This window comes from Mus musculus, chromosome 11 (assembly GCF_000001635.26).
Source record: "Mus musculus strain C57BL/6J chromosome 11, GRCm38.p6 C57BL/6J".
Taxonomy (NCBI): domain Eukaryota; kingdom Metazoa; phylum Chordata; class Mammalia; order Rodentia; family Muridae; genus Mus; species Mus musculus.
The window spans coordinates 3,317,378-3,343,245 of record NC_000077.6 but is presented as its reverse complement, the minus strand read 5'-3'; the positions used below and the strand labels follow the sequence as shown (position 1 = coordinate 3,343,245).

General features: G+C 46.4%; 1 protein-coding gene and 2 long non-coding RNA genes across 6 annotated transcripts in view; 1 reads left to right on the top strand and 2 right to left on the bottom strand.

Annotated features, from left to right (window-relative positions):
- Positions 1-274: 274 nt before the first annotated feature.
- Positions 275-24,005, bottom strand: Pik3ip1 (phosphoinositide-3-kinase interacting protein 1). 4 transcript variants are annotated; one of them, XM_006514615.4, is made up of 7 exons: positions 12,242-24,005; positions 11,215-11,331; positions 10,997-11,137; positions 9,834-10,037; positions 9,663-9,741; positions 7,415-7,527; positions 275-1,723 (listed from the first exon to the last, which is right to left on the bottom strand). In XM_006514615.4, the coding sequence occupies exons 1-7, from the start codon at positions 12,309-12,311 to the stop codon at positions 1,710-1,712; spliced, it is 738 nt and encodes a 245-aa protein (XP_006514678.1). In that variant the 5' UTR covers positions 12,312-24,005; the 3' UTR covers positions 275-1,709. The 4 variants fall into 4 exon arrangements, with proteins under 4 accessions (XP_006514678.1, XP_006514679.1, XP_006514677.1 ...); XM_006514616.4 differs by having other exon boundaries at positions 11,018-11,137; XM_006514614.4 differs by lacking the exon at positions 7,415-7,527.
- The window catches only part of Gm12592 (predicted gene 12592), a 25,771-nt gene continuing 11,958 nt past the window's right edge, over positions 12,056-25,868 (top strand). Inside the window, exon 1 of the long non-coding RNA NR_165248.1 lies at positions 12,056-12,332. This is a non-coding gene — a long non-coding RNA (predicted gene 12592). The remainder of the gene's footprint in view (positions 12,333-25,868) is intronic.
- Gm11944 (predicted gene 11944) overlaps positions 22,524-25,868 on the bottom strand; it is an 11,723-nt gene continuing 8,378 nt past the window's right edge. The window contains exons 5-6 of the long non-coding RNA NR_045708.1: positions 23,900-24,009; positions 22,524-22,648 (exon numbers count right to left, since the gene is read on the bottom strand). This is a non-coding gene — a long non-coding RNA (predicted gene 11944). The remainder of the gene's footprint in view (positions 22,649-23,899; positions 24,010-25,868) is intronic.

Below are 25,868 nucleotides of genomic sequence, written 5' to 3'. Positions count from 1 at the left end.
CCCAGGCAGCCCACCTACCTTTCTGTCCCTTGGCTGCTACAGAATTGTCAACTGCCCCTTTGTCTCTAACCCCCAGCAAAGGCTGTTGAGAGGGTTTATCCTAAAACTTCCCTGCTCTACCTTGGAAAGAAACTGAAGGGCTTCAACGTTAAGATAGTCATGGTGACCTTGACGTCCCGATTCTAACAACTCAGTGATCACGATCTCCCAGGGGCTGGGAAGTGACCAAGAAGGCAAAGGTATCCGGGGAGCATCCTCATCACCACAAAAAAGGTGCAAGGTAAAACCATGTCTTGTGTTTATATAAGTCAAAAGCAAAACAAATTGCCATAGTTCATACACAGGTGTCAGAATGAGGTATATAAAACATACAGAGAAATACTTTCATAGGAAAGTAGGAAGTAGTACTGCTCTCTTCCCACAGTCACCACCACCATGGGAACCCTGAGATCCAGGCCCCCTCAACAAATGGCTTATGAGAGCAGCCTGGTGAAGCCTGCTCCCAGTGTTGGGAGTGGAAGGGCTCCTGGCTGGGGACACTGCCAAGGCCAGGAGGACACTGGGAAGCTGCTTTGCCCTTTCTGGAACTCCTTCAGGTCTTTCGCAGTGGTGCAGTGATTGTTTTGTACCAGTTAATCTTAACCCTATGGAAGGAACTGGCCTGCAAGCCCGGCAGGACTACAACGCAAGCCCCAGCATGTTACCAACCTTCTGGCTTGGTCTCCAAGCTCACCTTTCAGCTGCGGGTCACCACACTCTCAAGTGTGTAATTCCCATGAATTGGCTATTTTCTTATCAGCGCAAAATTGAGAGGTTCCTCTATCCAGCCCCCAAAAGACAGTCTGGATATTCTGGTCTGCTGCATGAGGCTGAAGGCAGAAGCGGGTCCTTCACCTAAGTGGAAAGTTTAGTGCAATTCTTCCCTTTCCTTACGAGATAGGAAGAGACCCTCGGGCCCAGGCCTATCCCACAGTTGTCAAGGCACATCGCTGCCAGCAAGCAGATTCATTTCAGGTTCTTAGAAGTCAGAAGGGACTTTCATCCTAAATATTTCTTTCATTTATATATATATAGTTTTTTTTATGCTTGACCTTAACTAGGAATAACAGTATATGCCACTCAAGTTCCTGGATGACGAATGGAAAAGCAGAGACTGAGGCCACCTTCTTCAGTATACAGGACAGAAGAGCTTTAGCCAGCTCCCAGTCTTTCCTTGGCCCAGGCAATGTGGAAGCCCTTATTTGCCACAGCACCACTGTGGCTACTGTGCCAGTCTCTCTCCGCAGGCAAATTCTGCTCCAAGGGATAGAAAAGGAGCGTTGATAGGACCCTACCCAGCCTCCTCACCCTCACCCATAATGCTACCTGCATCTTCTTGTGTCATGAGGAGTCACATTCCCCCCAAAAGAAAAATGGGATAAGGTTTTAACCACAACACAAAATGTAGCTCCTCCCAACTGCAGGAGGGTGGCCTGTCCTGTACCAGTGTTTACATGGGCACCTGCCCACTGAAGGGGCTCAGGCCCCAGGGGTGCCAGCCTGGCCCGTGAGGAGGGTGCTGCCCTCCTGCACGTCAGCAGGAGTCTGGTTGCTGTGCACAATGATGGTGTTTTCATCCACGGTCTCACAGGTGGGGTTTGTGAAGGCAGACAGGGGCAAGGTGATTCGCTGCATCTCCCTCTCACACGCTTTCTTCTCATGTTGCTCTTTCAAGTCCTTCCCCCTGTCAGGAAAAGAAAGCATCAGGTTGAGCTTCTACCATGGCTTTGCTCAGTTAGCCTTTGTGAAGCCTGAGCAGGTCACCCGACCAAGTCAGGACTAAACCAGCCCAGGACCAAGACATTGATTAGCCATCCTATCAGGCAGCCTTAGACTCCGCAGGCAGCGCTGCCCACTGCAGGCTGCTCTGTCTTGAGTGGCTGCTGCATGGGACTCAGTAGGGATAATGTACAAGAAAGAAACAAAGTAAGACAGGGCTTTGTTATCATCCCAGGGGTCCCAGAGACCCAAATGCTTCACCCAAGCCCTTCCTGGGCTGCCGAGATGGCTCAGCAAGAAAAGGCACCAACCACCAAGCCTGACAGCCTGAGTTCAAAAGAGTAAGGTCACAGGTGACATCTCACAAGTTGCCCTCTGACCTCTACACCTGCAGTAGCAGGCATGCACCCTCTCCACCACAAAATAAATTTTTGTTTGTTTTAAAAGACTGTCTTCTCGAGCCGGGCATGGTGGCGCACGCCTTTAATCCCAGCACTCGGGAGGCAGAGGCAGGCAGATTTCTGAGTTCGAGGCCAGCCTGGTCTACAGAGTGAGTTCCAGGACAGCCAGGGCTATACAGAGAAACCCTGTCTCAAAACAAACAAACAAACAAACAAAAAACCAAAATAAAACAAAACAAAACAAAAACAAAAGACTGTCTTCTCATCCTAAAGTCCTGGAAAGTGGGAGCCCAGGCTAGAAATTAAAGGACTCAAGGGCAAACAATGAAAATGGCTATCAAAAACCTCTCAAGTTTGTCAATGTCTTTGATTTCTCCTGATACTCTGTGACCTATTTGGGCTGCATTGCTGTTCTGCTTATGTAGAATAATCACACCATGCCTGAGGGGTGTGTGTGTTTGTGTGTGTGTGTGTGTGTGTGAGAGAGAGAGAGAGAGAGAGAGAGAGAGCTCACTTCAGTCTCTGTTCAGCCTAAGATTTAGTTATTTTATTTTAAAAAGGGGGTGGGGTGTAGAGATGGCTCAGCAGTTAAGAGCACTGACTGAGTTCAATTCCCATAACCACATGGTGGCTCACAGCCATCTGTAATGGGATCTGACACCCTCTTCTGGTGTGTCTGAAGACAGCTACAATGCACTCATATAAATGAAATAAATAAACCTTTTTTTAAAAGTTAAACAACAACAACCAGTCCAGAGCATTTAAGGGATACAGGATAGACTCTAACAAGTTCATTGGGCTCTGGCTGCTCTTAAGAGAAATTGTGATGCAGAGTCAACCCCTAAGGCATGGTGGTACAGGGATTCAAACCTAGGTCTTCTAACTCCACATGTGGGCCCTTCCCACGGGAGCCCTGCCCCTCCACTATGTCTAGTAGACTGCACGCCAGAGCCAGTACTGACCCCAGGGCACATCCTTTGAAGCCAACAACTTGGGCTCTGCTCTCAGAAGGTGACAGGAACCAAGTGGGTGATTAAAACTACACAAGCCTCAGGAGTAGAGGCTGAAGCAATGCAGTGCAGGTGGGAGTGGTCTTCTGGCGAAACCTCCACCACAAATCTCAATAAACCCAAGAGCCAGATGACTGCAGAAGTGCGAGGACAAGGTCAGTCCGCACAGGCCCCCCTCTCTCTCGGCTCATGCCGTCACTCAAGAACACTGGTGTTCATCATCTCTTGCAACAGTAAGCTCCCAGGCCAGGTGAAGGACTTCAGCCACCACTGCAACATGGTGCTGGAGAATGTGACAGAGATGTTGACCCCGAGAGCAACAACAGCAAGAAGTCATCCAAGCAACAAGGATCATTGCATCTCCAAGATGGCCCTGCCCATCCTGTGGTATGGACCCCATTCATCCCCAGCAAGTACAGTAGGAACCTCTCTCCCTCCATGAGAACTTGCTCCCTGCCTTGCCAAGACCTGCCCAGTGCAACTGAAATAAAATATTGTTTGTTTGTTTGTTTGTTTAAATCAAAACACAGGGGCCTGGGTTAGATCTCAGGGACATAGCTATGATCATCTGTATCCATCACATGATATGCACTGATGAAAGTTAAAGAAAAAAAATACTGGAGGACAAATTCACAGGAGCCTCAATTTAAATACCCTCTTAGCTAATTCCCTCTACTGTGTATCCTAGCTCCAGTCTAGCCTATGTGTTTAACACTTGGCAAGACAGCTCTCTGTGCCTCTGTTTTTTCACATGTGAAATGCTTTTGAAGCGGCTTGCACAAAAACCAGTGCAACTGCTGTATGATCTAGGTTATGCCTTGCTCTGGCACGGTCCTGACTCACTCGGCAATGTTACCCTCATTGCCCTTAAAAGACCTCTCCTATTACCCACCCAAGGCAAGAATTATTCATCTTACTTAGTGATACCCTCCTCTCTGGGCCTTAATTTCACCATCTTAAAATAAGGAGTTGGGAATGATAATCTCTGGAGCCCTGGACCGTCTGTGATTCCCCCACGTGACTTATGATCTGATCCCCAAATCCCCATTGTAAGGCCACAAGAGGCTGATAAACTCATCCCCCTGGAGCCCCTGGGGCACCAAGTTTCTCAACATGCAAGCCCAGGCCTGGCCTATGCTTCCTGTTAGCTTTTTTTTTTTTTTTTTTTTTTTTGAGACACGGTTTCTCTGTGTAGCCCTGGCTGTCCTTAAACTCACTTTGTAGACCAGGCTGGCCTTGAACTCAGAAATCCGCCTGCCTCTGCCTCCCAAGTGCTGGGATTAAAGGCGTGCGCCACCACGCCCGGCCTCCCGTTAGCATCTTGACTGGATATCAACTCCCACCTGGTACACTCATCACAGAGAGAGGGTCTTCTGGATTAAGCATTTCCTTACTTGTCTCCTCAGTCACCCATCAGTTGTGGTTGACTGCCATCTGTATAATTAATATAAAGCCATGCTCTTCAAGATGGCTCATGTAGGCAAACACTTGGAATGTCTGGGTTTGATTTAGTAAGGGATCCTCGTTCCCAAGCTAGCAGTGACTCACAAAAATAATGCATTCAAGTCGTGGTGGAGGTCTTAAATCCCAGCACTCAGGGGGCAGAGGCAGGAACTCTGTGAGTTCAAAGCCAGCCTGATCTAGAATGAGTTCCAGGACAGCCAGGGCTACACAGAGAAACCCGGTGTGGGAAGGAACATCTTTTACCAGAGGCTAAAATTCAAAATCTACAAAAAGGCTGGAGGAAGAAAGAAAGCCAAGAACCCACCACTTTCAGAAGACCCATCGAGGTACCAGGAGTGACACATCATCCTGGAAGAGAGGCAGCATTTTAACTGCACCTTTGATGGACGCCACACACTACACAGGCCCTGCCCTCACTTCTGCCCATTTATTACATGCAGAAGCCTGGTTTCCTGCACTCCCTACCCTATGAAGCATGTGTCTGTACCGTGATGAACAGCTGGTAAGGCAGGCTTCACCACTCACAAGTCTATAGGGGTCAAAACAGTTTGTATTAGCGGAGGGCTAGAACAGCAACTAAGGGTGAAGGAAGCAGCCGCTGTGACTAGTCTGGATGGATCAGCCTTATCCATTTAGGAGCCTGGAAGCATGTCTCATCCCACGTGCCTACCTAGGAATCCTGGAGATGGAGGCTGCCAGGGTGAAGTGACCATTAGGCAGCCCAGCACCCTCCCACTGTGTGGGGGCAGGGGACAGTCTGGCTGTTGTCTGGCAGCCAAGACAGAACAAAGGCTTACTCACTGATTCAGCTTCTCTCCCGTGGGGGTGGGATGGTGTTGCCTTACTGTTTTCCCTCCTTTTATCAGACTAAGAGCTCCCTGCAGAGCTAAGACAGCACTCAGCAGGGACAGGGAGCAGCCCCAGCCGCCGCCTGCCTAGCTGCACCTCATGGCCTGAGTGACCAGGACAAAGGCCCGGACAGACTGAGTTCCCTTCCACCCCCACCTTCAGCTATTCTTTCCAAGGAGGAAGCGGTGGTGCCTGCCCACCCTTCCCAACTCTGGGAAGCTCCCTTCATCAGCCAAGCCCCGGGACATTACAGAGTTGAAGACTTGCAGGAATCACACTAATTGTTCTGGGGCCCACGTGCAAGCTGGGCTGGCCAGAGAGAAGGAAGGTGAAGAATCAGAGCTGTGCCTGTCTCCTGCCTCCTACACCACCCTAGGCGTGGAAACAGCAGAGGCCTCTGCGGCTTTTTCCAAACCCAAAGCCGTGCTGTGCCTCACTGCTGCTCTCACTCCAGATTTATTTATTTTATGTATGTAGGAGGCTACTGTACAGACACACAAGTATATACCCGAGTGTGTGCACACTGACTCTATCCTCACAAGATACCCATGCCCCATCTATTGTCATCTCTTTTTCTCTGATAAAGCTGGGGGTGGGGAGAGGGGAGAGAGAGGGGAGAGGTGTGAGAAGGGGGGGAGTTGATGAAGGAGAGAGAAGGGGTAGAGAGAGGGAGAGGGGGGGAGAGTGAATGAATGAGAGAGAAGAGGAGGAAGAGGGAGCAGATAGGGAGAGAGGAGAAAGGAGGGAGGGAGGAGGAAGGAAGGGAGAGAGGGAAGGGGAGAGAAAAGAAGGGAGAGGGAGGGAGGGAGAGAGAGAGAGCTATGGCAGCTCACAACCCTCTGGGAAGGCCACAGTGCAGACAAACATGCAAGTAAAACACCACATAAAAAAGGTGTTGTTTAAAGAGGCTGGAGAGCTGGCACAGCAGCCTCAGAACACTGGCTGCTCCTTCAGAGGAACCAGACTGGATTCCCAGCACCCACGTGGTGGTTCATTCGTAACTCCAGTTCCAGACGGTCCAGTTCCTTCCCAGGCTTTTGAGGACAGGGTGCACAGATATATATGCAGGCAAACCCCACATACATACATACTTACACACACACACACACACACACACACACACACACACACACACACACACACACACATACAGTTTCAGGCCAGCCTGGGTTAAAGAGTAAGAACCTGTGATGGCACACGCCTTTAATCCCAGCACTCGGGAGGCAGAGGCGGTCGGATTTCTGAGTTTGAGACCAGCCTGGTCTACAGAGTGAGTTCCAGGACAGCCATGGCTATACAGAGAAATCCTGTCTCAAAAAACAAAACAAAACAACAACAACAACAAAAAAGATTAAGAGCCTATCTCAAAACAAGAAACACTCACGCACACACACAAAGTGGTCTAGACTGGGTACCAAGGACATGATATATTTTAACTCCTCTAGGTCTCAGCTCCTCATTGAGATCAGAGCTTCAAGGGAGGCGACGAGCTAATAATCACCGAGGAAGGCATACAGCAGGGCCTGACTTATCAAGAAAGCATGCAGACAACAGTGGCCACTGTGATTAGCATCTGATTGCTGTCCGACTGCTTACATAAATGTCTGTGCAGGGGAAACATTTAACAGACACGATACCTACCAAGCAGGGGTGGCCTGAAATGACACTCAACTTAAAGTTCTTGCCCTGCCATCTGTTCCCTTTGGGTGGGGAGAGGGAAGCTCGGAGCTTGTTTCTAGACCACATGCGGTTTCCTGTTGTACAGGTTGTTCTCAGAGCCTATTTGCTAAGGAAAGGGGTGGTCCCGAGGTGACAGGGAATCTGGTGACTTAGTGCCTTCCCCCACCCCCCACCCCATGTACCGGAAAGTTCACTCAAGGTCACGTGGCAGACCCATGACAGCCTAAAAGAGTAAAACTAAAAGAAAAATACCTGGCTTCTGCACGGGGCACCCGCTGAGCTTGGAATTGAGGGCAGCTAGATCAAGCTCCTGAAGGTCTGGAAACTGTCCTAAGATGGGAAGGCGGCCAAATGCTGTCCTGAGGCTGAGGAACATGGGAGAGTCTCAGCGCTCAGGCTGGGTCAGTGGACTGTACAGGCAGAGGAACTATACTGTTTTCTGCAGAGTTTCTAAATGAACAAGTGGGTGTCCCTGGACCTACAAATCATCGATGTTTCTGAGGACCACACCCTTAGTCGGGATGCTCCCACAGGTCCATGGTTCCCGACTCACAGGAAATCAGAGAAACCCATAAAGTAAAATCACCTGTTCATGCGAATGGTAGAGCTGGGATTGAAAGCAACAGAGCAGCCTGGCGTGGTGGTGCACACCTTTGCTCCCAGCACTTGGGAGACAGAGGTGGGCAGATTTCTGAGTTCGAGGCCAGCCTGGTCTACAGAGTGAGTTCCAGGACAGCCAGAGCTATAGAGAACCCAGTCTCAAAAAACCAAAAGGAAAAGAAAAGAAAAAGAAAGCAATACAGCACCAGCGTCCTTTTCAGAAACAGCAGGGCTGCAGTCACCATCCCTAACTCCCCAGCTGAGAGAGAAACTGAGGGCCAGAAAAGGTAAGTAGTCAAGTACTCACAGCCTATAGACAAGCACAGCAGCTGCTGTTAATGGATCACTCGCTGTGCGCCATGCACTCAAGCTAAGCAGCCACACACCTTCCCCCAACAGGAATGCTTCCGGTGGGTAACAAGCAGCAGCCTGCCCAGCCGGCCACGTAGAAGGCAGCTTGCTCCGCCGCCTATTCTCTCTTGCCTCAAGTTTCCTTATCTGAGAGCTGGAAAGAACTGCCATTCATCTGATAAGATCGATTGGAATCTAGCTCTCCTGAGGAGGAAGCAGGATTCAGACTGCAAGAAGCCAGGCTTGGTGATTTAACACTTTAATCCTAGCAACCAGGAGGCAGAGGCAGGCACTTCTCTGAATCCAATGCCAGACTGGTCTGTCTAGAGGGATCCATGACAGCCAGAGTTACAGGGTGACTGAGACCCTGTCTCCAACAAACACCAACATCAAACAACAACAACCACAATGAAGAGTTTGAGGCCATGTTCTCGATATATGAAGATTCCAAGGCCAGCCTAGTACATGAGACCCAGACTCAAACAGAAAATGAGGTTGGGGCAGGCCAAGCGTCGGAGCATAGCATAGCAGTAGGTGAGAACATGCCATGCTGAAGCAATGCCTCGCCTGCCCTTTTCCATCGACAATGTGGCTGACTCAATACCTCTAAGAACGCCTCGGGGTTAGAAAGTGATGGCTGAGAGGCTCTTCAACACATTTTAGATGTGGCTCCCAAAACTGGACAACGCAGCCCACTGTGCCACTTCCCTTACAGGAAGGCTTCTCCTGGCAGAGAAATAGCGCTGGTCCTTGGGGCTGGAACTCATACCCGGATTTTGTCTGAGAACACTCAGTGTTGTAACAATGGTTTTGATTCATGTCACTGATTATGACAGACTTGTCCCATGGGGCTGCAAGTTTGTCCTTGCTTCCCAAGCAGTCTCTTATACTTTCATATCTTGTAAGGAGTGGCAAATGGGTTTTCTTCTGTAATGATTTATTTTCTTCTCCCTACGCTAGAAGACACCCCACTGATGACATTTAAGCCCCAATATGAGACTTCAAGACCAGGGGCTAAGACCAGGGGCTAGGGACCTTTTTCAATAGTGGAATGTTTTGACACACAGTCTCACTCTGCCTTACAGATTGAGGTAACTCACCTCCTGCCTGCTGAGATTAAAGATGTTTTGCTTTTTTACTTTTTTTTTTTTTTTTTTTTTTTTTTTTTGTCTTTTTGAAACAGAGCCTCAGTTTCCAAACTTGTAAACCTCCTGCCTCAGTCTCCTGAGTTCTGGGATTAGAGTATGTATGAAGCAGGACACCTATCTTAGTAGCAAAATTTTAAAACTCAACAAAATGAATCTCTTTTCCTTCGGAGCATGATGACAAGGGCTCAGAAATCCCATTTTCCAAGAGGTTGAGACAGGAGGATTCCTTGCCCTGAGGGCCCAAGATCACCAGGCAGTGACTAAAACCAAATCTCTACTATTGAGCTGATTTTGATTCAATGCCTTACTTCCTTTTGAAAGACGCCAAGAAGCTGATGTGATATTGTTTTCATGTCTTCCTTAGCCCTATCCCGAGAGATCCAGGAGGAGAAAGGACCCACCTCTTGTAAGTGTAGCCCACGATAATGCCAGCTCCAATAGCGAGGATGATCACCATCATAGTAATGCCCAGCACGTAGCCTGCAAAGGACAGGACACCAGGTCCCATTAGCCACACCCTGGACAATCAGCCAATGATATCATCTGAGGAACCCCATCCCACGTAGCCATACCCAGAGTTCCTAGGTCTTTTTTTTCCTTGGAGTTCATCCTCACAAGCTGACTGATCCCGATCACTGGCTGCACCTCGGCTGCCTCACTCCTGGCTGGTAGGGCGTTAGCAGGAGGGAACACCTGTGCCTCTTTGTCACCTGGTGCACCAGACTTCTCTTCCAGCTCCATGGCAGAGGATGGCGGTGGTGCTTGGGAAGTGGTCTCTGGAGGTGAGGTGAGAAATAGCTCTCATCAAAGACTGTCCTAAGTGCATTCTACAGCCAAACCTGACAAGACTGTTGGGGATGTTTCGGGAAGGGTCTTCCCTAAAATGCTCCCCTAAACTGATATCAAATCCTGCCCCAGGCCAGGAGTGGTGGTGAACACCTGAATTAAGGAACATCTCTGTGAATCCCTGCCAGCCAAACAAGCCGGCCGCAAAATGAGATCCTATCACAAAAACAGAAAGGGGGAAAACAACTCCCCTGCCCCAGGGGCAAAATCAGGCCTGAAAGGGCTGCACGGATGCTGGGATATTACAAGGCAAATGTGAGGAAATGGTCTCAAGAAACAATAGCCTCTCTCTGGCCTCCCACTTGTCTGCTTCAGTCTTTGTGATCTTCCAACACCTTGCTGGGATTGCCACGCGGTTTCTCCAGAGACTGCACAGGTCTTCACAGCAGAAGACAATCCACACTGCGTACAAGATTCCTGCCAATCCCAGTGTTAAGTGCTTAACCTTGACCACCTCATCTAATCCTAGAGAACTATTTTAGTTTTCTGAAGTCTAAAAGCTTTGAATTCAAATCAGAACACACCCATTGCCTTTGGCAGGTGGTCAAACTTCTGGGTGACTCAGAGCCCTCACACAGCTTCTCCCCGGGGACTGTGAGCATGGGGCCTGGCTCACAGCATCCGCTACACAGTAAAGGCTGGCGGGGCGCTTGGCGGAACAGGCAGGCAAGCTGCCTCCCACCGTTGTTTACAAGCGCTCGCAGAGGATGAGCTCACTCCGAATGCTGCGGCGGCCAATGGGCTTTGAGCTCCGCTGCCTGGAGATAGCTCTGGCCAATCGGACGGCGCGGGGGTGGGGACGGGGCGGGACGGGCGTCGAGCGGCCGCACGTGCGCGGCGGGTGTAACCGCTGCAGCGCTGCTCGGCGCACAGGGCTGGAGTCCCTTACCCGTGGTCCCAGGGCGAGTACCTGGGCAACTCACGTCCTCGCAGGGCCGCTTTTCAGGGACGCCGGTCTCGCTGCTGATGTAGCACCAGGGCCCGCGCGGGTCCTGGTCCGGGTTCCGGCAGTAGTTGTGGTTGCCCGGGCCTGAGGTGGGGAGAAGAGGAGTCAAGGGCCGCGGCCGCCGCCCACCAACCCCGCCCGCCTCCCCGGCGGACACTCACTGGGCTCGGTGAGCGACTCGCGGCTGCCTTGCGCGGCCAACCAGTTGAGGCAGCGGAGACCCGGCGCGGGCGAGGGCTGGTCCTCCCGGTACAGGTGGCCGTTGTCCCAGAAGCAGCCTATGAGGAAGAGGAACCCGCCCGAGACTCTTAGTGCGTTTCTCTGGCCCCGCGGGAGAAAGCCCTGTGTACCTCAGAGTGTCACGCCCCTGGCGGCGTTTGGTCCACACACAACACTCGATTTAGCTTTCTTCTTCCTTCCCTTCCCTTCCCTTCCCTTCCCTTCCTTCCTTCCTTCCTTCCTTCCTTCCTTCCTTCCTTCCTTCCTTCCTTCCTTCCTTCCTTTTAAAAAAGCTTAAGATCGCTGCACAACTGCAAAGGGTTGTTATTCTTGGACTTGGGACCACTTTGAAGGTACAAGAAGGTCTTTCTCCCTAAGGTCTTTCTGTGGAGATGGTGAGTTTGGTTCTGGGCAGTCAGACATGGAAGTCATCCCAGTGTTGAGAAGTCAATGTTATATAAACTGGTGTTCCCTTCTCTACGAATACAGCCACTTTCTGCTAGTTTAACAGACACCGCCAGCTCCCAAGAGAATTCCACAAAAGCCTTTGATTCAGGGAAGCAAAAGATCCAATAGAGACCCCAGCTGAGGGTCTCTGCCTCATCTCTTAAGCTCCCACTCCCCTCAGCAGAGAGCCACGGGAGGAGGCTGGAGAGGGGAGGTTCGTGCGCCTGCCACACAAAGCAAACGGACTTTAAAAGGGTAAGACTCTGGGGAGTAGAAGAGACGAATTCCACTCCATCCACTCGTGTGAAAGGAAAGGGAAAGAGAAAGTGACTACTTGTCTTTGTTCTTAATGGCAAAGATGGAGCTGCAAGCCTCTGGCAAGGAAGGAGAGAGGAGAGAAGAATGCTTTCGTAGGATAACGAGAAAAGCAGCCAAAACCTTCCTTCCCTGTCGGCCTGACCACGTTTGGGGAATCTGTTTCATTTAAGTTGCTGCAGAAAGGGGGAGAAAACGTAATCTCACCTCCAGATCCATAGGCTTCTGCCAGAAGCATGTTGCTGAGAAGAAATGTGTGTACCCAAGCCAACAGCATCCTCGTCTCTTCGGCTCGCAGGTGACTCAACAGCCAGTGTCCAAATGGGGGGGGGGGGTCCTCCTTGGCAGCAGTTTTGTCTCCTTGCAGTCAGACTGGCCGGCCCCTGTTATGCTCTTCTGGTAAACAGCCTCTCTTTAGAACTGGGAGCTTCCCAGCTAGCTTGCTGCAGCCGAGGTGTTTTTCAGCTGAAAGGCGCCCCCTGGGTCCTAAGCCTCCTAGACCTTACCAGATCACTAACCCTGAGCCAAGAGAGGAACTCAGCCAAGCCGAGAGTGGCAGAGAGGTTTTGCTTAGCAGCAGCTCCGCGTGAGACCTGCACAACTGCATGCCCAGGGCTTTTCTTCCTTTTCCACCAGTGTGAGTACAGAGTCACTGTGTCAGAAGGCATCGTGGAGTGGGGTGGATTAGGAGCCCCAAAAGCACTACACAGTTGTAAGAGCGGATGCTGATTGCAGAAGCAGGAAGAATTTAAGACCACATAGACAGCACAACTAAGAATTATCTGTCTGGAAGCAATATATTTAAATTGTACTTTGCTAGGGCCAGTTCAGTCACATTCCTTTACTAACATTTGAGGTTTGGGTTATCCATATATAGTAGGAACACAGAAAGGGTATCATTAGCTGAAAATACATGTTACACAAACATTGAATTCCTTTAGCTATATTGTAAAGTCCACCCTTTTTACCAGCCCAGAAGTAAAATGTCTTCCTTCCAACTCCCCTCAAGCAGTATATAGGAAATCTAGTTGCAATAATTTGTGTCTACAGTTAAACCACATCCACATAACTTAGGGCTTTTGGAGTTTCTATTTGGCTGGCAGTTGAAGTTCCCAAGCAGCCTCAGTAAACTGAGAGAACAGGGTGGTTTGCCAAGACTACCTTGTGACTGGGGCAAATCCAAGAATAGAAACTCTGTTTTGATCTTGCCACAATGTAGGGAGGAAAAAAATAACACTATGAAGTAAGTTTTATAGACTTTATCATAGTGGAAAGCTAATGTGATTCTAACTATGAGAAGTGATTGAACCCTGATGTGTCTTTTAAGAAGAAAAGGGTTATTTTTATTTGTGGGTTTATCTGTGTCTGTACTCAGGCCATAGGAAAACTTCAGGGCCTCAAGAACTGGGGTTATAGGCAGTTGTCGACCATGGGAGGTAGCTGAAGTAGGCAGTGGAACTCGGGTCAGCTCTTCTTGAAGAGCAGCAAGTACTCCTAGTCTCTGAACCATGTCCCCAAACCACCTGACATGCCTTTTAAAACCATTGTCCGGACTGGGGAGGTGGCTCATTAGTTACGAGCACTTGTTGCTCTTGCGGAGCACTTAGTTCAGTTCCCAGCACTTAGCATAAGGCCATCTGTGTCCAGATCCAGAATATGGACTCCCTCCTCTGATACTCAGTCATGCACATACACATATGCTGGCAAAACACACATATAAACACCGCCCCCCAAAGAGTGCGTGTGTGTGCGTGTGGGGGTGGGGTTGGGGAGGGGTGGGGGGGTGTGCATGTGGTGTGTATATATGTGTGTGGTATGTGTGTGTGTAGGGTCAGATCACATGGTGTGTGCCCATGTGTGTAAATAAGGAAGTCAGAACAGGATGCCCAGTGTCTTACTACCTTGAAACAGGTTCTCTTACTGGACCAAAAGTGTGACCTTTAAGCTGGGCTGCTGGCTCCTGGCTACATTCTCCAGTTGTGGGGACCCTGTCTATGCTCTCCAGTGCTGGGTTTTAGGTACACATAACCATGTCTGGCTTTTAATGTGTGCGCTAAAGATTTGAGCTCAGATCTCATAGGTGCAGAGCCTTGTCCTTTTAAAACACCTCAGTTGACATGTCAGAACCCTTTTGTTGATCCCTAATGCAACATTCTGAGTAGGGGAGTACAAGTCTGGAATCCCAGCTCTGGAGTCGGAGACAGGAGGGTCAGAAGTTCAAGGTCATCCTTGGGCATGTACAGAGGACGTTTGAAGCCAGCACTGGCTACACGAGGCACTGTGCCAAAAAAATATTTTTTTAAAGTTTGGTAAATGTTTTTGTTAATTTTACAAATATTTAATTTTGAAAACCTCCATATTAGCTGGTATTTTTAGATACTGGGACTTCATTGTGTGAACAAAAATATTTGAATTTGTACTCTTATGAAGCTTAAATTCTGGATGGGAGAGGCATGATATTTAAAACATCAGCATTATCACAGAAAAGAAAGTGATACAAGGCAAGAGAGAGACAAATGGAGTGTGTTTAGCTGGATAGAGAACGTATACAAGCTGGGTGCATGCCCATCATAGGAAGGTGAGGCAGGAGGGCTGTTTTCCACACTAGATGGTGGCATGAGTCTGGGGGAGAGAGTCACATGCAATAGCCAGCTTTACTCAGAACATCAGAAGAATCACATGAGTAAGGTGTTCAATCACAAGGACAAGCCACAAGCCACAAAAACACGTTTTTCTATAGAGGCACATGAACAACAGCAGCTGAAATAAATTCACTTCTATTTGCTATTCTGGGAGGAACCCCAGAGATCTGACGCCCTCTTCTGGCTCCACAGGTACCAGCACTCACATACACAGAAATAAAAATACAATAATTAAGAATGAATCTTACCAATAAACAACGTGGGACTAAGTACGTAGCTCAGTGACAGAACAGTTACCTAGCACGCACAGGGCTGTGAGTTCCATCAACAGGACTGAAAAATCCAAAACTATACATCAAGCATATGTGACATGGAAGCCCATACTTTTAAAGAGATTGCCTTATAATTTGTAATTTTGACTAAAATATTTCTTTAACAAATAATTCATAAAACTATTGCCTGCACTTTTTTGTTTGGTTTGTTTTGGCAGTAATATTTTATTATTTTTTAAAGATTTATTTATTATATGTAAGTACACTGTAGCTGTCTTCAGACACCCCAGAAGAGGGCATCAGATCTCATTATGGATGGTTGTGAGCCACCATGTGGTTGCCGGGAATTGAACTCGGGACCTTCGGAAGAGCAGTCAGTGCTCTTAACCACTGAGCCATCTCTCCAGCCCAAGATTGGTCTTGTACTGAGAGATTTGCCTGTTCTGTCTCCGGAGTGGTAGGATCAAAGGTATGTGCCACCCACCACACCTGGTGATGGCAGTTTTTGAAAAAGAAAAATTAAGACCACGGCAACAGGTTATAGAGTGGCCAGGAAAGTCTTGGTTTTCAGTTACTTAAGGCCATTAGTCAGTTTATAAGTCTTTTGGGCCAAAGTATTTTCACTTTAGTGTTAGGCCCTCACATCCCTCTCTGGATTGCTAAGAGACTGACCTAGACTTGCCTGCAGGATGGGATGGATAACCTAACTATCTCTGCAGAAATCTGATCACCCAGTATATTCCAAAGAATGGTTTGCCACGGAACAGTAATAAATGTTGTATCTAACATTGGGAGACATTCACGAGACAGCTGCTGTTCTTAGTGCATTCTATACCCTGTCTCTAAAGTCATTCAGAAACTGTGTAGACATACCTCCTTGTACAATGAATCAGTCGTACAGAAGTTAAGCAGTTTGCTAAAACCCATAAGGATATGTGGAAGAGGAGGGCTTCTGTAAAATGAAGATGATGATAAATCGTTCACAGGATGACTGTAAAGAATATCTTATACTTGACTGTTATGGTGGTATATACCTGTGTCTCAGCACTTGGAGGGCAGAGTCGGGAGTATTGCTGCAAGTTCAGGGCCAGCCTGTTTTATATAGTGAGTTCAGGCCACCCAGGGCTTGAGTGAGAACCTATCTTAAAAAATAAATGTATAACTGAATTATGAAACATTGAATTATTGTCGTCATCTCTGTTTTCAAAGCACTGCACTAGTACTAAAGGTAGAATAAGAAAGCTGTGCTTCTTTGAGGCTCCAATGCAAAGTGGAGAAAGCAGAAGGACAAATATGGAGGACCTGTTTACATGTAGGAATTACTGGAAGCCTGGCATTGTCGCAGATGCCTGTAATTATACCAGTAGGAGGCTGGGGCAAGAGGATCCTTAAGTTTGAGACTGTCTTGGGCTCAGTGAGATGTTGTCCAAAACAAAACCAGAAGAGATGGGGAGCAAGGGAGAGGTTGAGAGAAAGAAAAAGCTGGCAAGATGGCTCAGTGGGCCAGGATAATTGTGCAGGCATGAGGCCAGCGAGGACACTGGGTGTCTTGTCACTCTCTGGCACTGTATGTTTACCTTAGGGCATGATAGCAGTCTGAGGCAGTGGCTTGTTATGGTTGTCACAGGCTTCAGGTATTGGGGTGTCCTTAACAGTTGCCTGTGGCCAGTGTTACAGATCTAATCCTGGGGTCTGAGACTAAAGTGCTCCCTGGAATTATTGTTACTCACACATGTATGCACACACACCTGTGGGTGCCCTACGCCCACCTGGCTTTCATTCAGGTCCTCTTGAATATTAGACAAGGACTCTATTAATACATCTCCAGCTCCCTTTCATGTTTTCTTTCTCTCTTCTCTCTCTCTCTCAATCTTTCTTTTTGTTTTTTTGTTTTTTTTTTTTTGTTTGTTTTTTTTTTTTTGTTTTTTTGCTTTTTCGAGACAGGCTTTCTCTGTGTAGCCCTGGCTGTCCTGGAACTCACTCTGTAGACCAGGCTGGCCTCAAACTCAGAAATCTGCCTGCCTCTGCCTCCTGAGTGCTGGGATTAAAGGCTTGTGCCACCACGCACAGCCCCTCTCACTTTCTAGATAGTCTTTCTGTGTATAAAAGTTTTAAATCTTGTTGAACTGCAGTTCTGTTTTAAGCAGTTTTAATTCAATTGTGGAAAATTAACAGTCCATAAATCTACTTATTTTTAGACTGTTTAGTTTTGTTCATTGAGTTACACACATCCTCTATACCAGTATCATATAATTTTATTTAGGTTTGTAAATGTTCTTTTTGACTCTACTCTTTATAGTAGTGATTCTAACTGTCACCCAGGCTGACTTCAAACTTCTGATTCACCCCACCCTATCCCCAACACATCCCTGGATTTCTTTCCTGTCTTTATTGAGTTCTCTTTTCTCTTTGAGCAACACAGAGAATGTGCATCTCAGTGTTTTTTTCCATAGACAGTTTTGAGTTCCTTTTCATCTTCTGAAAAATCAAGTTGACATTTCTTTTTAGGTTCTGTGCCCATGTCAGTAAAGTTCTTGATACATAACTATTTGTAACATAGCTATTTAGTCTTGGGTTTTGTTGTGGTGGTGGTTGTTGTTTTGTTTTCATTGTTTTTTTGTTTATTTGTTTGGTTGGTTGGTTTTTCGAGACAGGGTTTCTCTGTGTAGCCCTGGCTGTCCTGGAACTCACTCTGTAGACCAGGCTGGCCTTGAACTCAGAAATCCGTCTGCCTCTGCCTCCCGAGTGCTGGGATTAAAGGCTTGAGCCACCACTGTCCAGCTAACTATCTAGTCTTTGTGCCTACTGAAGTTAGTATGGACTAAATGAATTGACATTTATTTATAAGATTTTATTTTATGTATGAGTACACTGTCACTATCCTCATCTCCTCCTCTTCCTCATCCTCCTCCTTCCTCTTCTTTTTAGGATTTATTTATTTTATTTATATGAGAACACTGTACTGTCTTCAGACACACCAGAAGAGATCATAGGATCCCCATCACAGATGGCTGTGAGCCACCATGTGGTTGCTGGGAATTGAACTCAAGATCTCTGGAAGAGCAACCAGTGCTCTTAACCACTGAGACATCTCTCCAGCCCCTTTTGGAAATGTTATTATACCTAACATTCTCTCTCTGTCTGTGTTGGGGGGTTCACAGTACACTTGTGTACACATTTCTGTATGTGTGTAAAATATACTGTAAATTGAAGTTAAAACCTGTTAAATGCTAGGCAAGTGCTCTACCACTGAGCTATCTGTAGAGTCAGTGCTGTCTGGCCTCACATTGTTTGTTGTTGGGGACTGGAGAAGTTGAGACAAGGTCTTGCTTTGTAGCCTTTACTGGTCTGAAACTTGATATGTAGACCAGGCTGGCCTTGAACTCATAGAGATCTGCCTGCTTCTGCATTCTGAGTGCTGAGATAAAAGGCATGTGGTATCATGCTTACCTTTTTCTTTTAAAAAATGATATGTCTGCCTGCCTGAGTTTATATGCACCACATCCATTTAAGTGCCTGTGGAGGCCAGAAGAGGGTGCTGAATCCAGAGTTAAAGCTGGTTGTGAGCCATCCGATGTGAGTGTTCAGATCAAACTCAAGTCCTCTGAATGAGCAGCAAGTGCATTGAAGCACCAAGCATCTCCCCAGCCCTGGTTATATTCTTTTTTGTTGTTGTTTTTGTTTTTTGAGACAGGGTTTCTCTGTGTAGCCCTGGCTGTCCTGGAACTCACTTTGTAGACCAGGCTGGCCTCGAACTCAGAAATTTACCTACCTCTGCCTCCCGAGTGCTGGGATTAAAGGCATGCGCCACCACGCCGGGCTTATTCTTTTGTCTGTCCCACTTGAATCCCATGAACCTCCTACCCACCACCTTGTCCCAGATGCTTAGAGCTTTGCTACCAGTTCTCGCAGCTCTTCCTGGTAATGCACAAGGTTATTAGGGATGGAACCCAGCGCCTCGTGCTTCCTAAGAAGCATTTTAGCAGTGGATCTGCATCCCAGCCCCTTAGTAAATTGTGGGTAGATGGATGGATGGATGGACAGACAGACTCCATTGTTGTGTGACACTATTCGTGCACGAATATTTACTCATCCAGACTGTGAACGATGATAGAACAAAGAAAGATACCACCAAAGCCAGCCGGCCCTGGTGTTATGTACAGGAGTATGGGTGAAGAGTTATAAGACAGAAAGACTCAAAGACTGAATCACCAAAATCCACCCCACAGCCGGGGCAGCTGGACAAGTTGGAAAAGGTCTCAGGCAGTTCAACTGCTCTGAGTTTCTCTGAGGTAGCTGCTCTTGTCCAAGCTGTCTCTCATGTTCTTACTGCTTACGTATTTTGGGGAATAAAGGGGCTTAGTGATTCTTGCTCATTTCAGGGACGTGCTGAAATCTTTTGAGTTATATACTTCCTGGGTTTTAATGAGTTTGTCCTCTGGATGGAATATTCTCCACAACGCTCAGAATATATTTCATTTTAACAGTTTCGCTTCACGATGTGATATTTTATCCCAGAGGAAAGTACAACATCCATATGGCTTTTCACTCACCTGAACCTCAAAACTGCCATTTCAAAAATGTACTTAGTATTGTGTATCTGTGTGTTTGTATGTGTGTGTTCATGTGTGTATGTCTGAGTGTGATTGTGTGTCTATGAGACCGAGTGTGTTTTTCTGTGTGTCTGTCTGTCTGTCTGTCTGCATGGGTATATGTGAGAGTGTAAGAGAGTGTGTATGTGTTTGTGTTTCTGTGTATCTATGTGATCATATGTGTGTGTATATCTGCTCATTTGTGTGTTCATGTGTATCTCTGAGTTCATGTGTTTCTATGTGTACATATCTGTATATTCATGTGTGTGTCTGTATTTGCTCAATATGTGTCTGTGTTTGTGTGTATCTGTTTGTGTCTATATCTGTGTATCTCTGTGTTTGTGTGTCTCTCGTGTGTATCTGTGTGTGTCTATGTGTGTGAATCTGTGTGTTACTGTGTGTCTGTCTATCTGTTCGTGTGTGTGTGTGTGTGTGTGTGTGTGTGTGTGTGTGTGTATGTATGTATGTGTATGTGTGTGTGTCTTGGTGGTGACTGAGCCCAGGGCCTTACAGATACTAGGCAATGCTCTTCTATGTAACTATACCCTTGCCCTTGTGTTTTGTCTAGCTGAAGAATTAAATTTTTTTTCCTGTTTCCCCTTTCTGGTCTCCTCTGGTCACATGCATACAAGTACTCCTGATGGACTGGTGCCAGAAGCAAGTACTCCTGATGGACTGGTGCCAGAAGCAAATTCTGGACATGTATATGATACAAAAACATAAATGCAGAAAAAAACACATACACATAAAAATGTTTACACTGTTTAAGCTTTTAAAAGGAAAGAAAGAAATATTTGAATTCAGGTGTCGGCTTCTGCCAAAGCTGAGTTTTTTCCAGGACCCAATGGTGGGAGGAAGGGACCCACTCGTACCTGCAAGTTGTTCTCTGACCTGCATACATTACCACCATGGTGTACACACACTAAATAAAAGGTAATAAAGATTTTTAATATCCATTTATAATTTTAAAATTACAATCTAGGAATAAACAGGAACTTCTTTGATGTGGTAATATCTGTGAAACACTTGAACATTATAGTTAACTTACGAGTTTTTTCACCAAGGTGAGGAACAAGAAAGACAAGGATTTTCTCTCCGTATGGGAAGTCCTAGTAAATGCAATATAACAACAAAAAGAAATAATAAAAAGGTACAAAGCTTGAAAGGAAGGGGAGATACTGTCCGTGCTCACAGGTCATGTAAGGAGCTCTAGAAAACCCAAAGAACTGGCAGACAAGCTGTTTCTTTGTTGTTGTTTTTTTGTTTTGTTTTGTTTTTTCAAGACAGGGTTTCTCTGTGTAGCCTTGGCTGTCCTGGAACTACCTTTGTAGACCAGGCTGGCCTCAAACTCAGAGATCCACCTGCCTCTGCCTCCCAAGTGCTGAGGTTAAAGGCCTGCGCCACCACTTCCCAGACAAGACAACCTGTTTGTAATAAGACATTGCAGAGAACGCTGCAGGATATAAGGCTGATATATGCCAAGGATCAGCCTTGATTGAAGAGGGGGTCTGAGATCAGCAAAAGAAACACCAATGAGGTGGGGTGCAAGCGGGCAGCTCTGTATTCTGCTTGAGACAGCTCTGTAGATAGCCCTTAGCTTTGTAGTCTGCTCAAGACAGCTCTCTCATGCTAGAAAAAATAATTCTAAAAGATCTGTGTTCACTCTCCAAGCAGTTCTCTCTTATAGATCAAAACCCAGTCTTTTATTTACATATCAAGCCAGTTACTCCAGGTTTCCTTTTGATTATCCCATGAATCAGCATTTTATGACCAAAGCACCTTGATTCTTAGGAAAAGACAGCAAGTGCATTTTTTTTTTAACATTGAAAATGAATTCAAGTGAGTTCCAGAACAGCCAGGACTACACAGAGTTACCCTGTCACAAAAAAATCAAAAAGAGAAAAAAAGAAAAAGAAAAAAAAAGAAAGAAAAAGAAAAGAAAATGAATTCAGAGATTTGCATGCCTTTGTAAGCACAGACTAGCTGGGTGGGGTTCCACCCTGTTTGTTTGTTTTCCGAGACAGGGTTTCCTGGCTGTCCTGGAACTCACTTGGTAGACCAGGCTGGCCTCGAACTCAGAGATCCACCTGCCCCTGCCTCCCAAGTGCTGGGATTAAAGGCGTGTGCCACCATGCCCGGCTGGGGTTCCATCCTGATATCATTCCCACCATGCCTAGACTTAAATTGGCTCTGTCCCAAACTGACCTTGAACTCAAGTATCTGCCCACCTTTGTATCTTTCTGACAAGCTGGTTTATTGGTGCAGCTGCCTCTGTTCTTTTAGGTCCGTGAAGCTCCTTATACAATTCATAGAGCATCCTTATATTTTGCATAGTTGAGAAATTATATATTCTTGAACTCATGTTCAAGTTCAGAGTTCTTTCCCACAGTTTTAAGGGCCGTCCTGAAAGTCACAGTGTTTACCATTTTTGCTGAGGAACATAGATACACCCTTAACTCCCAGACTTGTACTGTTTCTAATTATCATGGCAGGGGAAATATCTCCTGAAGGGGGAACATAAAGTAAAATATGTACATTATTATACAGACAAGCCCTGTGACCACAGTAACCATAAACAGTCTTGGAGGCCCATGCTCTTCTGACTCTTCGCCAGGGGTGAGAACCATGCTAAGCAGTCCCTTCCATGGTCATGTAGGACAAATATAAAAAACTCAGTTGCTTCCCAGTACACTCAAAGTGAGACAGAAGAAAAATGGAACATAAGACAGATTTAATGAAATGCTTATAAAATGCTGATGAACAAAATCAAATAACTAATAACACTGTCCATGTTTATGGATAGGATGACTTGATGCTGCCAAGATATGTGAGTCCTTCCAACACAACTTATAGGTTCATAACCATCCCAAAATCCCAGTAAGTTATTTGTAGTTCTAGATAGACTGATTCCTAATGTTTACATGGAGAGAGGAAAAAGACACAGAATAGCCAAACCAACACTGAAGTAAGGGGCTACACTTTGAGAACAGAAATTCTTTGGTCTTCAGACTCAGAACAGGATGGTGGTGGGGGTGCCAAGATGGCTCAGTGGGTAATGGTACTTGCCACCAAGCATGACGACCTGAGTTCTATCCCTGGACCCACATCCTAGAAAGAGACAACCAACAACCAACTGAAAGTTGTCCTCTGACTTCCACATTCAAGCTACACACATGCATATAAATAAATGCAAACCAAAATCTTCTTACACTGAGACAGCCTCTTATTGTCAGAAGACGCACATACTTCATGTACTAGACAAGTATATCAGTGCAAGAATACAGCCCACAAATAGAACAAGAAATACTGTAAGCAGATTTTTTTAAGGTGGGTTTCACTATGTTGCCCAGATCAATCTTGAACTCCTGAGTCAGCCTTTGTCCTCCCAAGAAGCTGAGGCTACAGGTATGCTGCCCCTATTTCCAGGGAAACTGATCTTTGACAAAGGAACAAAGACAATACAGTATGTTGGTACAGAAAAACTATGCAGCCACATAAAAAAATTAGACTCATACATCTCACAAAAATTAATATATCATAGAATAAGATATAAAGTGTAAAACCAAACATGTAACTCCACAAGGGTGTGGGAGCTAAATGAGGGGCCAGTGAGATGGCTCAGTAAATAAAGGCCATGTTTGCCATGTTTGACAACCTGAGTTTAATATCTGGAATGTACACAGTAGAAGACAAGAACCAACTCTAACAGTAGTCATCTAATATGAGCATGCATGTGCACACACATGATTTTCTTAACGTTTAGAGGGTGTGGGTTAGTGACTACTTATAGAGACAACACATCAGCACAGTGGTCAATCCCAGCAATCAGGAAGTTGAGGCAGAAGGCACTCCACAATTTTGATGCTGACCCAGACTACATCCTAGACAGACAGACAGACAGACAGACAGGTATGGGAGAGAATAACAAAGGCTTGATGCAATGAAAGAAGCCACTGATAGGATGGACTTAATGGAAATTACTAAAATGTATGCTCTGGGAAAGACAATGTCAGAGAGGGAGAGGATGAGCCAACACAGTCAAAGGAAATACTTGTGTGAGACACAGTGATGGAGGACTACTCAGCAAATATACACAGAACTTTTGTTCTGTGGGGGCAGGGATTGGAGATGGGTTCTGTGTATCCCTGGCTGTCATAGAACTCACTCTGTAGACTAGGCTGACCTCAAGCTGAGAGATCCACTTTCCTTGCCTCCCAAATGCTGGGAACTAAAGGTGTGAACCACCACTGCCAGGCCAGAACTTACCACTTCACTACTACACTCAGGCTGGCCTGAAACTTTTTCTTTCCTTAAAAAAATTTTTAGATAGATTTATTTATTTAGGAGACAGAGTCTCACCATTGCAGTCCTGATTTGCCTGAAGCTCACTATGTAGACCAGGCTGGCCTCAAACTCCCAGAGATCCACGTCTTGAGGGCTGGTAAAGTTGTGCACCACCACATCTGGCCCTAGATAGATAGATAGATAGATAGATAGATAGATAGATAGATAGATAGATAGATAGATAGATAGATTTTTTAAAAAAATTATGTGTATGAGTATTTTGCCTTCAGGTAGAGGTGTGTTCCATGTGTGTGCCTGATATCCACAGAGGTCAGAAGGGGGGGGTGTCAAAGATTCCCCTGGAACTGGAGTTACTGATGGTTGTGAGCCACCTTATAGGTGCTGGGTCCTCTGAAAGAGCAACAAGTGCTCCTAAAAGCTGAGCCATCGTCCAGCCCCTGTGTCAGGACTGTGAATTCCCCTGCCTTATACCGAATGCCAGCACACCTGACCTAATTATTTGCAATACTTTTTTTTTTCTTCTAATTTTGTGTTTGCTGAGATAGGATTTCCACTGCTCAGACTCGTCTTGAACTCATAGCAGCAGTCCTCCTACTTTAGTCTCCTAACTGCAGCATATGGACCACTAAACCTAGATTATTTTATTTAGACAAGTGTTATACAGCACTAAACTATACACTACGCTATACACTAAGCTATACTTGTTACAGAACTTTTATTTGCCTGTTGTAATTGTCATCTCTGAGGCTTACTGCCTCAGTCTGCTAACTTAGGCATAGTCCTGGAAGCTTCTAGCCTCCATACAATCTTATATTGCTCAAAATGTTTTCAGCCTCTGAGGCTTGCTGCTGACTAAGCTCACCCTTCCTTGTTCTTTCTGAACTCTGACAGGTTGGTTCAACTCAGCTGTTCTGCCTCGAAGTCCTCTCCAAGCTGACTCATTCAATCTGGCTTCACCCTCAGCCTCTGACTTTTGATGTGCTTGGCCCCATGCTAACTCTAGCAGTCTGCTCTATATTTTTATTTTATTATTTTATGTGAGTACACGGTAGCTGTTTTCAGACACACCAGAAGAGGGCATCCGATTCCATTACAGATGGTTGTGAGCCACCATGTGGTTGCTGGGATTTGAACTCAGGACCTCTGGAAGAGCAGTCAGTGCTCTTAACCGCCGCCGAACCATCTCTCCAGCCCCTAGCAATCTGTTCTAATCTAGCTTTTTCTCGTTCACTGGCTTTCTGTTTTCACTTGTGTCTATCTTGCTCTCTCTTCAGCCTGTCTCTGTAAAACTCTCCCAATGAAACTGGCTCCTCCCCTTCCTCTCTGTGCTGTTTGTTCTCTCTCTCTCTCTCTCTCTCTCTCTCTCTCTCTCTTTTTTTTTTTTTTTTGGTTTTTTGAGACAGGGTTTCTCTGTATAACCCTGGCTGTCCTGGAACGCCGCACTTTGTAGACCAGGCTGATCTCGAACTCAGAAATCCGCCTGCCTCTGCCTCCCAAGTGCTGGGATTAAAGGCGTGCGCCACCACGCCCGGTTGTGCCGTTCTCTCTTAAGTAGCTTCGTTTCCCTCTCTTCTCTGAGAACTGGGCATATCTTATTCTGTTAAATCCTTCTAACAGGAGTGCTTCCTTCTACATTTCCAGCCAGAAAGATTAAAAGTATATGCTAGGGGGCTGGAGAGATGCTCAGCGGTTAAGAGCACTGGCTGTTCTTTCACAGGTCCTAAGTTTGATTCCCAGCACCCACATGGTGGCTCACAACTGTCTGTACTGGGATCTGATGCCCTCTTCTGGTGCGTCTGAAGATAGGGACAATGTATTCATATACATAAAACAACTTTTTTTAAAAGAGCGCGCTAAGGGCTGAACCACACCACAACTAGAAACAGTTTTTTTTTTCCCCCCAGTAAATAACAATCTTGGGGTTCACAGTGTGAACAAATATCCTGCAACATATACTCTTAAAACTTAACCCATTTTCAAAATAAGCTAAAATAAAAATAAAAATAAAAAACAACCTCTCCAA

Bases quoted from the DNA above. Each gene is read 5' to 3' on its own strand.
- Pik3ip1 (XM_006514614.4), bottom strand. From the start codon at position 12,311: ATGCTGTTGGCTTGGGTACACACATTTCTTCTCAGCAACATGCTTCTG. The intron at 11,332-12,241 runs GTGAGATTACGT...TCTTCCTCATAG, and splicing joins AGAAGCCTATGGATCTGGAG to GCTGCTTCTGGGACAACGGC. The intron at 1,724-9,662 runs GTGGGTCCTTTC...TTTTCCTGACAG, and splicing joins GTGGGCTACACTTACAAGAG to GGGGAAGGACTTGAAAGAGC.